This window comes from Chiloscyllium plagiosum, unplaced genomic scaffold (genome assembly GCF_037043375.1).
Source record: "Chiloscyllium plagiosum isolate Xiang-an unplaced genomic scaffold, Cpla_swu_hap1 HiC_scaffold_2, whole genome shotgun sequence".
Classification (NCBI taxonomy): domain Eukaryota; kingdom Metazoa; phylum Chordata; class Chondrichthyes; order Orectolobiformes; family Hemiscylliidae; genus Chiloscyllium; species Chiloscyllium plagiosum.
Window position 1 is genome coordinate 102287261 of NW_028270140.1, and position 12174 is coordinate 102299434.

Below are 12174 nucleotides of genomic sequence, written 5' to 3' on the forward strand. Positions count from 1 at the left end.
ATGCATAGGTTGCATTAGTCAGGGGTAAATGTAGAGGGGTGGGTTGCTCTTTAGAAGATCAATGTGGACTTGTTGGGCCGATTTGCCTGTTTCCACACTGTAGGGATTCTATGATCAAATTAATGACATTTGTGAGTTTCCACTAATTGGTTGCATTTGGTAACCTTCAAATATCCTCTTAGATTGAAAAGAAACTGATAAGTATGCTTCAAAAACCTTTGAATATTCTTTTATAGTTTACTAACAGATTGACTGCTGTATATCAGTGCAACTAACAATTGATATTATATAGTTCTCTGCAGTTCATTTTTTAAGATTAGGTTACGCACAGTTCTTGACAGACTGATTAAAAATGCTTATTTGTAATAAATTGATTTACGTTTTATTAAAAAGACTGACCAGATTATCCCTCTTAACTATATCAAAGAATATTATCAGGATATATTTTATATCCCTGTAATTATGTTCTAAAATGCTGTCAATTATGCTGGTTCACAGCAGAGACTATGTTCTGCAAAGTACAAATGATTGTGAGCAGAAACTTCAGTGCAACAAAACAATCCCTAAAAATAGTGCAATTTTGAGTGCAACTTGTGCACAGACCACCAGTTCAGGCCAGAATGGCAAATTCTTGGCTATTATGTTAAGTATCATTTCTTGTTGAAAGTGTACAATTAAGTCACTGATGCTCATTTTGAAATATATCCCAGAGTGTGATTTGTGTTGATTCTTTCAGGCTATTTTAAAAACGCTGAATCCCAAGTGGAGGGAGCAATTTGACTTTCTTCTTGCTGAAGAAAAAGGTGGCATCATAGACATCACTGTGTGGGACAAGGACTCTTTGAAAAAGGATGACTTCATTGGCAGGTCTGTAATAATATTTTGGTTCTCTTATAACACCTGATCTTAGTTTTCTGAAGTTAATATATATATTTCTTTCAGCTCATTAAATTCAGCTACAATTTATCTCCTAACCTTGATAACTCTGTAGAACATTTTGTCGAGCACATTTAAATCTTTTAATTGATTTCATTTTTGAATACATAATTGATATAATAGTATGTTTGTAAGGACAAACATTCTTAATTGCTTCAATGTTCAAACAGTTCCACCTCTCTTATTGATCAATTCATGGGAATGCTAAGTAATAAGAACTTTGTGTTTTGATTGACCCATACCTTTGATGAATTGGTTATTTAAATAATTTCTTGCACCTGTTCTTCACTTTGAATCCTACACATAACACTGCTGGAATCTTTTGAGTACAGGTATTGCCTCATGTCTTCCTCCTCTGGAATACCCTACAATAGATGATATCTGTAAACTACTCCTATCTTTTGTAGGGTAGACATTAATAAATTTCTGGAACTAATATTAATAAGGTGTCATCATCATTGACAAACATTCACTAACATGTGTGATTGACCACCTAAGAAATTCCATGTTAGTGGTCATAGGTTTTGTGGGACGTGTGTGATGAATGGGCCTGATCCTAGAGCAGCATGTCAGACCACACACTTAACAGGTTTTTCCAGGAGCTGGTAGTGGTCCTTGACCTTAAGATCATTGTGATTCCTATCTCTGGTTCCTTTTCCATACTTCCTCCTGCCATCAGGTTTTCTCAAAATAGTGTGTCCCTTCATTCAGGTGTTTCCTCCATGTTGCATTCTTCTGAACAAGGCTCTTCCACATAGCCACATGGATGTTGCATTTCTTGAGGGAAGTCTTTGAAATGCCTCCTTAGTCCTCCTCCCATTTGAGTGCCTTCCTTGAGTTGGGTTAAGATGATTTGCTTTGGTAGTCACATCAACCTTTGGAGCCATTTTCCCAATCCTGACATTTATTATCCTCCTACATATTGTGGTCTTATGTTGAGCAAAGCTTGACTTTTTGCAACAGCACAGCATGCACCACCCCCACCATGCAGGCCTCACCTTGCACACTCCCCTGAGGGATTATTCGTCCCAGTCCTCTGATTGACTTTGAAGAGCAGCCCCGAGACATGACTGGATCAGAGCTGACTTGTGTGTTTGCAGCTCCCAGCTGACAATATGCAATTCCAGTGAGTACTTTTAATAGAACTACAAGACTGCCCATTGCCTACTCCCAGATCCCCTGTACTTGAGTGGACCAAACAGGTGACTGCAGCCAAGCCATGGATTGTGTGTGGGCTATATCAGTAACTGATAATACTAGGTCTTCCTGATTGACTGTGAACACCCACCCTCCCTCCCATCCAGATGTAGGACCAGCCCCACCAGTTTTTGATGTGGCATGTTGTAGCATGACATGTTGTGGCATGGCAAGGCAGGAATGTTGCGAACATGCAGGTTAGCACTAAGGGAGTGAACACAAAGACAGAAAGCGGACAGCCTTGACATGCAGCCTGCTCTAATGTGTGACTGGCTGCCTGTACCTGCTTGTCAAGTGTCCCTTCTGCAGCCGTTCAATGCCAGTTGCTGGTGTAGCCTACAATACAAGTCTGTGCTTCGTGAGCATCCTGCAAGTGTTTTGGAGTGATGCCATGATGGTTGTGAGTGGTGCCACTCCCTTTGGACAATGGATGCATGTAGATGCTGCCAATGGTATGTTCCCTTAGCATGCTTTTGGTCCTTAGCAATATGGAGGTCCTTCAGAGCAAGTGGCAAGCTGAATCTACCAGCTACCTGCTCTGATTTCCATGTCAAAATTTCTCAACATCTAGCTTGTTTGGCGCATTTGGTAAAATAGAGAGCAGAATATTAATAAGCTGAGTTATGGTATTAACAAAGTATTTAACAATCAATAATCCTCCTTAATTGGCAACTTGCTGCTGCTTACTAAAAAACTCCTCGCTGCTTGGCAAAAGCATACAAGATGTAGCAAGATACTCCCGATGTTGAGGTCGGCCTTACTGGACTTCTTGTCTGTTTCTGCCACAAATCTCATCATAGTTCACGTTACACTGCCCTTTACGATTCAGCCCAATATTTCAGTTTGTTGATTCTGCCATCTTGAATAACCTGAGTTTTCCTGTCCAAACCTAGTTTGTGCTAAACACTTACTTTTGGAAGGTGGAATCTATTTTCTTTCTACATGTCAGACTGATACTTTTTTCTCAGTTGTCTGCTAAAGCCTCTCTCTCAACTTCTGTGTGTCCAACAATAGACTTTCCAAAGGTATTCTGACATTTTAAAGTTTGAGTAATACCTTTGGAAAGTCTATTATTGGACACACAGAAGTTTATTAGATTAGATTCACACTGTAGGGAATCTAATCTAATAAACTTCTGTGTGTCCAATAATAGACTTTCCAAAGGTATTACTCAAACTTTAAAATGTCAGATAACTGTTTGAATTATCTAACAGATCTTTAAATTAATATTTCTGCATTGGTCTATGATAAACATGAGAAATAAACCTTTCTGAGCCACCAACTCATGTAATGACATGATAAAATGTAGAAGTGACGAATCCGGGACTGCAGCCAAGTTATATGTCTCATTTAGCTCAAAGATCCTAAGCTCGCACCAATTAAAATATTGCATTTAAATTGTACTTTTCAGAATCTCATGCAAACATATGAATCAGGGACAGGATTAGGCCAATAGCCCTTTAAACCTGCTCTGTGTTCAGTAAGATCGTGGCTGATCTGATTACTCCATTTTGCTGCCTTCCCCGATAACATTTCACCCTCTTGCTTATCACAGAATCCTTACAGTGGGGAAGCAGGCCCTTCAGCCCATTAAGTCCACACTGATTCTCTGAAGAATATCCTACCCAGACCCACCCTTGTAACGCTGCATTTCCCATGGCTAATCCACCTAATTTGTACATCCCTGGATGCTATGGATAAATTAGCATAGCAATCCACCTAACCTGCATGTCTTTATACTGTGGGAAGGAAACTAGAGCACCCAGAGGAAACACATGGAAACATGAGGAGAATATACAAATTCCTCACAGACAGACAGTCATCTGAAGATGGAATTGAACCTGGGTCACTGGTGCTGTAAGGCAGCAATACTAACTATTGAACCACTGTCTCACCCCTGTCAACATCAAGAATTTATCTACATCCCTGCCTTAAAAACATTCAAAGACTCTTCTTCCACCATCTTTTTGAGGAAGAGAGTTCCAAAAGACTCAGTTTTTCATGGGGTAAAGAAATGCTGCTAATTCCTGCCTTAAATGGGCAACCCCTTAATTTTAACAAGGAAGCTTACTTCTAGATCCTCTCATAATAGGAAACATCCATCTCATCAGGATCTTATATAGATCAGTCAAGTTACAACTTTCCCTTCCAAATTCTCGTGGATATAAGCCCAGCCTGCCCAATCTCTTCTCAAAAGACAGCCTACTTCTAAGTATTAGTCTAGTAAACTTCCTCTGAACTATTTCCAACATATTTACAAACATCCCTTAAATAAGGAGACTAATACTGTGCACACTACTCCAGATGTGATCTCACTGATGTACTATATGACTAAAGCATACCCTTACTAGAGTTTGAATTCAATTCCTTTCACAATAAACAATAGCATTCTATGTGATTTCTTAACTAGCTGCCGTACCTGCTTTAAAACCTACTGTGATTCATGCATGAGGACACCAAAATTCCTCTGTATCTTAAAGCTTTGCAATCTTCATCATTTAGATAACTAGCTTTTCTTACCACTCCTGCTATAATGAACTGTTTCACATTTTCGCACATTATATTTCACTTGCAAGATGTTTGTCCACTCACTTACTGATCTATAGTGGTTTTTAGCCCCCTTATATTCTAGTCAAAACTTAATTTCCTTCCCTTTTTTGTATCATCAGCAAAATTTAGCAATCATTCCTTTGGTTACTTCATCAAAGACATTTATAAAAATTCTAACAAGTTGAGGCTTCTGCATTGATCCCTGTGGCACACCATCTTTGTTTCTTGTTAGCCAGCCGATCTTCTATCACTGATAATATGTTAAAGCCTTCACCATGAATTTATACTTTCTATAATAAGTGGATTTAGCACATTATCAAAGCTGTTCTGGCAATTTAAGAACAGTCCATCCACCAGATGATCCATGACACTTGTTAGCTTCTGACAGAACTGCAATAAATTAGTTAAATGTGACTCCACTTTCACTTAACCATGCTGATTGCTTGATCTACCTTAAACATTTCTAAGTGCCCTGCTGCAACATCTTATATAATAATTTGTACTACCTTCCTATTACCAGCTATCCGGCCTATAATTCCCTGCTTTTTGGATAGAGAAGTTGCATTAGCTATTTCCAGTCGAAAGGAATCATACCAGAGTGTAGTTAATTTAGGAATATTAAAAGCAGTTTGTCATCTGCCTCACAGGCCATTTCATTGAAGGTCCTAGGATGAAGTCCATGAGGATCTGGACATTTGTCAAACCAAAGCTCCCAAAAGACCATAGGACATCAGAGCAGAAGTAGGCAATTCAACCCATCAAGTCTGCATCGCCATTCAGTGAGATCAAGAAAAATACTGATAATCCTCAACTCCACTTTCTTGCTTTTTCCCTATAACCCCTGATTCCCTGACTGTTCAAAAATCTATCTCAGCCGTGAATGTACTAAACAATTCAGCCTCGACAGCCCTTTGTACAGAAGAATTCCACAAATCCACTACTCCCTGAGAGAGGAAATTCCTCCTAATCTCAGTCTTAAATGAGCACTTCTTATTCTGAGATTATGCTTTCTGGCCATAGACTTTCCCACAGGGGGAAACAACTTTTCAGCAACCACCCAGTCAAGTCCCTAAGAATCTTATATATTTCAATAAGGTCACCTCCCATTCTTCTTAATTCCAATGAGTACCATCCCTTCATATCTGGTATTAGCCTAGTGAACCTTCTCCAGACTGCCTCCAATACCAGCATATCTTTCTTGAGATAATTGAGAGTATTCCAGCTATGGTTTGCCTAGTATCTTGTATAATTTTAGCAAAACCTCCCTACTTTTATAATCGATTTGCATTGAAATAAAGCCAACATTCTATTTGCCTTCCCTGTTACCCATTGAACCTGGATGCTAGGTTTTTGACGCATGGATAAAGACCCCCAAATCCCTACTCTGAAGCTGTATGCATTATTTTGGGCAGGCTAATTCCAGCATCTAAACATAGGCATAGTCCTCATGTCCTCAGCCATGAACAACCACCGCTCACCTTCCAGCTATTTGATTGCTTCTCCCAAGACTGCATCTCACGGGTCTTCATAAAGTCACTCTCCAGAATCCATTCAATAGCGCAATTCTAGTTTTCTATCTGGTCTGAGCAGGCAAATGGGACCAGTTCAGTTTAGAATACTTGTTCAGCATGGATAAGTTGGACTGAAGGGTCTGTTTCTGTATTGTATAACTCCATGACTCTATAACTGGCCATCCTTTGTCCCAACTGCATGGAGTCAATTAACCACAACACTTCATCAAAAGGAAGTGACATTTTTGGAGTCTCTCCCATTGACTAAAACTGACTGACCTGTTATTACTCTTCACTGACCCCTGAACTGATCTGAATGACCTATAAAAACTCTCCAAGAATGTCCTTGTTTCTAGGCAGGAACAAATGTTTCAGCTCTGGAACATTCTGCACTTTTTATGTTTCAATGTTGACTGGCCAGCTGGCTGTCACAGCCTACTGGCTACAGAGAAAAAAACGTGGATGTTATCACAATTTCCTCTCATTATTTGGTTTTTCTTTACCTTTGTTTGACAGTTATATACCAACTACGTCCTCATGAAACTAATTACACTCCTCTTCACAATTAATTACTCTGCTTATCATGTGCCAGCTGTAAGTTTGAATTTTGTGTCTCCAAATTTAACTTCAGGTCATTTCTGCCTATTGAAGAGAACCACAGCCTCAAAACTGACCCCTAGGGAATATCTATTCAGTCAAAACAAAAATAATTAAGCACAGTTCTCTATCCATTAATGAACAACATTTTCTGTTGAAATGCAAGTAGATAGCTATCCCTTCATACACTATCTATAATAGACTGTGGGAAGTTGTTCACTGACTTCCTATTTCAACAACTGGAACATTGGATGGATAAAAATTATATAATTAAGAAACTTAGACATTCTTAAGCAATATTTATGTTTCCATGTATTTTTCAAATATCAACTAAGCAACTCGTTAACCATGTATTGTAGACTGCCTTATATGATTTTAGGTTGAATAATTTTCACTGGGAATCTGGTTTGTATTTACTGGTTGCTAGAAAGGAATTCCATGCATAACTGAAAAAGAGAATACTTATGCTGACTGTTTATTTTTTATTTGATGGGGTCATTGACACCAATTTATCATGCAAAAAAAAACAGATCTTTGCACCATCATAATATTTTGCCTTTTGAGAAATCTTGTATAATTCATTTTCACATATTATTCATTTTCCACTCATTTTTGAAATTGCATATTTGAAAAAAAATAAAAAGATCACCCCAATGTTGGACCATGCATTGAATGGTGGAGCAGGCTTGAGGGGCCGAATGCTCTGCACTGATCCTGAAGCATGTGGTCAATAAGCATTACTAGAACATTGCTTTGGCTTAAAGTTCAGTAAAATAGATATTATTTATCATCTTTATTTGGATTTTCACTGAATGTCTAAAATTTCTAGTAAATGCATTTTCCTCATAGACTAGGTAAGTTTTAAATAAATATGCCCTTTACCAAAGTGAGTGTACTTTTGCTGGTGTGTGTGTGTTTGTGTGTGTGTGTTCATCAATGAATCCAAGCAGCTCCAGCTTTGAAATTGCCACAGCTCAAACACACTATTCAACAGCCACATCATTGACGGATCAAAGCTCCCTATGCCTGGCCTGCCACTTAAACACATTTGCTTCAGATCCACTAATTGCCTGATGTCCAGCTTTGCAATTTAAAACAAGTTCACCCCTTAAAAGACTCTTGTTCAACCTTCCAATTATGCTGCAGAATGTGAAAATGAGCTTGACAGTTGGGGAAAATGGAAGGGCCTTGGTTAAAGAGATGAAGCTTAGAGTTGAAGCCCAGTCATTTCTACCATTTGTCAAAAACTACCAGGATACAGGACACTTGGAGAAAAACCCTGACAATCCCAGCCAAACTCAGATGTCTGGTCACTACTAGTCCTGTTCCAATATCTTATGTTATTGTCTGTCAGACCCTTGATACTCCACTGATGTTCAAGTTTAAGTGATGTAAAGCCTTTTGAATGTAGTTTGAACTTTGGACTCCTTGACTTAGAGCTAGAAGTGTAGAGCCATGACGCCAACAAATATCTCAAAGTTTAGAAGAACAGCAGAACAAAGAAAATTACAGCACAGGAACAGGCCCTTCAGCCCTCCAAGCCTGCACCTATCACCATCCTCTATCTAAACCTGTCACCTATTTTCTAAGGATCTGTATCGCTCTGCTCCCTGCCCTATCCTGCCTGCCTCTACCACCTCTGCTGGCAATGCATTGCAGGCACCCAGCACCCTCTGCACAGAGAACTTTCCATGCATATTTCCCTTAAATGTTTCACCTCTCACCTTGTACTTGTGACCTCTACTAATTGAGAACCCCACTCTGGGAAAAAGCTTCTTGTTATCCACCCTGTCTATTCCTCTCATGATTTTGTTGACCTCAATCAGGTCCCCCCTCAACCTTCGTCTTTCTAATGAAAATGATTCTAATCTACGCAACTCTCGTCATAGCTAGCGCCCTCCATACCAGGCAACATCCTGGTGAAGCTCCTCTACACTCTCTCCAAAGCATCCAAATTCCTTTGGTAATGTGGCATCCAGAACTGTACACAGCATCCCATGTCATTTCTTAAGTTTCCCTTATTTCAAGTTTATCTCTCTTTGTTCTTGAAAATATCCTGCTTTTCACCCAGGCCTACTGAAAGATGATCATTTTTTCTCTTTTAACTTCCACATTATTGATCAAAAGTGTACTTTATGAAACTACCAAAACTGCTGTTAACATTTAAATTATCCATAATCTTGAAAGATGTGATTTGGAGATGCCGATGTTGGACTAGGGTGAACAAAGTTAAAAATCACACAACACCAGGTTATAGTCCAACAGGTTTATTTGGAAGCACTAGCTTTCGGAGCGACACTCCTTCATCAGGTGCTCCTTCATCAGACAATCACCTGATGAAGGAGCGTCGCTCCGAAAGCGAGTGCTTACAATTAAACCTGTTGGACTATAACCTGGTGTTGTGTGATTTTTACACTTGAAAGATATGGCTTAATTTATAACTAACTTTGCAGCTCTCAGCGTGATCATCCTGTTGGTGCTTTTTTTTCTGTGTTACATATTCTGTAATTCACATTTGAACAACCCCGAGAATCTACAGTCATTGCTTTCAACAACTCCAAAGCCTTTAACAGGGTACAACGTTTAGCGTGTCATAGTTTGCCTTTGTCTCTTGAAAACTCTGACTCCTACTCGAGCACTGTTATATGCAAGGATTGGCTAGCATCCAATAGTTTTCCGAAGTAGACATCATTCTTGTTTGAGCTTGGATAGTAAGTGCCAGTAAATGATTTGATTGTGGGAGAAATTGTGACTTCGTGATGCATCACACATGTACCTGCCACAAGCATCACTGGAGAATAATCTGGAGCAACACCAGTGACTGAATTTGCCTTTCATTAACATCATAAATCACCACAGCAAACAAGAGTAAGGGCCAAGTGCTGGAAAATGGGATTGGAATAGATGGGTGTTTGATGACTGGCAGGGACACAGTGGGCAAAAAGCATCTTTCCTGCTGTAAAATCTCTGAATATATGCCTCTGTATATCCCAGCGTTTAATGGATGACAGATTAAACCTTAAAGCTTTTGAGATCTGTAGTATTTACTGCTGAGTTAAAGCATGCCAAAGCATGGCAGATCTTGCATGTCAACAATAAAAGCCTCTATTTATATAGTAACTTGGACAAAACAAAATGACTCAAGATGTTTCATAGCATCCTGACTTCCACTGGTGGAGCAATGGAAACCTAGGATGCTCAAGGGGCTCGAATTGGACGCTTGCAGATTTCTCAAGTTTATAGAGAGTTCTCAGAGCCTATGGGTCACAGAGATAGTGAAAGGAGAGGCCATGGAGAAATTTGAAAACAAGGATTATATATATTGCAGAGCATTTAATGCCTTTTTTCTGAGGTTTTCCGACATCATCCACCAAAGTCCATCCAGAAATCTTCCTTCCCTCTGGTCCATCAGCTTCTCCCTTTGACTCATCTTTGATAGCTGTGCTTTAAGCTATCTAATTTCATCACCTTATGCAAGCTCTGGTCATTGCTCCTGTTTTGGCTGTTCACTAATTTCTCCATCTTTACAACCCATATTTTTAAGGAGAAAGTGAGGACTGCAGATGCTGGAGATCAGAGCTGAAAATGTGTTGCTGGAAAAGCACAGCAGGTCAGGCAGCATCCAAGGAACAGGAGAATCGACGTTTCGGGCATGAGCCCTTCTTCAGGAATGAGGAAAGTGTGTCCAGCAGGCTAAGATAAAAGGTAGGGAGGAGGGACTTGGGGGAGGGGTGTTGGAAATGCGATAGGTGGAAGGAGGTCAAGGTGAGGGTGATAGGCCAGAGTGGGGGTGGGGGCGGAGAGGTCAGGAAGAAGATTGCCGGTTAGGAAGGTGGTGCTGAGTTCGAGGGTTGGGACTGAGACAAGGTGGGGGGAGGCGAAATGAGGAAACTGGAGAAATCTGAGTTTGTCCCTTGTGGTTGGAGGGTTCCTAGGCGGAAGATGAGGCGCTCTTCCTCCAGCCGTCATGTTGCTATGGTCTGGCGATGGAGGAGTCCAAGGACCTGCATGTCCTTGGTGGAGTGGGAGGGGGAATTGAAGTGTTGAGCCACAGGGTGGTTGGGTTGGTTGGTCCGGGTGTCCCAGAGGTGTTCTCTGAAACGTTCCGCAAGTAGGCGGCCTGTCTCCCCAATATAGAGGAGGCCACATCGGGTGCAGTGGACCTGTCGAGGGAGTCACGGAGGGAGTGGTCTTTTCGGAACGCTGATAGGGGAGGGGAGGGAAATATATCCTTGGTGGTGGGGTCCATTTGGAGGTAGCGGAAATGACGACGGATAATACAATGTATATGGAGGTTGGTGGGATGGTTGGTGAGGACCAGTGGGGTTCTGTCCTGGTGGCGATGGGAGGGGCGGGGCTCAAGGGCGGAGGAGCGGGAAGTGGAGGAGATGCGGTGGAGAGCATCGTCGATCACGTCTGGGGGAAATTGTGGTCCTTGAAGAAGGAGGCCATCTGGGTTGTATGGTATTGGAACTGGTCCTCCTGGGAGCAGATGCGGCGGAGACGAAGGAATTGGGAATATGGGATGGCGTTTTTACAGGGGGCAGGGTGGGAGGAGGTGTAGTCTAGGTAGCTGTGGGAGTCGGTCGGTTTATAGTAAATGTCTGTGTTGATTCAGTCGCCCGAGATAGAAATGGAAAGGTCTAGGAAGGGGAGGGAGGAGTCTGAGATGGTCCAGGTGAATTTGAGGTCGGGGTGGAAGGTGTTGGTAAAGTGGATGAACTGTTCAATCTCCTCGTGGGATCACGAGGCAGCGCCGATACAGTCATCGATGTAACGGAGGAAAAGGTGGGGGTGGTGCCAGTGTAGCTGTGGAAGATGGACTGTTGCACATATCCTACGAAGAGGCAGGCATAGCTGGGGCCCATGCGGGTGCCCATGGCTACTCCTTTGGTTTGGAGGAAGTGGGAGGATTGGAAGGAGAAGTTGTTCAGGGAGAGGACCAGTTCAGTCAGTCGAAGGAGGGCGTCAGTGGAAGGGTACTGGTTGGTACAGCAGGAAAGGAAGAAGCGGAGGGCTTTGAGTCCTTCGTGATGGGGGATGGAGGTGTACAGGGACTGGATGTTCGGTGGGGCAGGAGCAGGCTGAGACAATGGGTCGGCCGGGGCAGTCAGGTTTGTGGATTTTGGGCAGGAGGTAGAAACGGGCGGTGCGGGGTTGTGGGACAATGAGGTTGGAGCCGGTGGATGGGAGATCCCCTGAGGTGATGAGGTTATGGATGGCCTGGGAGATGATGGTTTGGTGGTGGGAGGTGGGGTCATGGTCAAGGGGGCAGTAGGAGGAGGTGTCCGCGAGCTGGCGTTTAGCCTCAGCGGTGTAAAGGTCGGTGCGCCGACCATCGCCAGACCATAGCAACATGACGGCTGGAGGAAGAGCACCTCAT

At 41.8% G+C, this 12174-nt stretch overlaps 1 protein-coding gene across 15 annotated transcripts in view; it reads left to right on the plus strand.

Annotated features, from left to right (window-relative positions):
• Positions 1 to 12174, plus strand: part of mctp1a (multiple C2 domains, transmembrane 1a) — a 643540-nt gene that overhangs the window by 323222 nt on the left and 308144 nt on the right. For all 15 annotated transcript variants that reach the window (XM_087999145.1, XM_087999160.1, XM_087999167.1 and 12 more), the window contains one exon: positions 737 to 867. In XM_087999145.1, coding sequence (XP_087855271.1) covers positions 737 to 867 — 131 coding nt within the window. The remainder of the gene's footprint in view (positions 1 to 736; positions 868 to 12174) is intronic.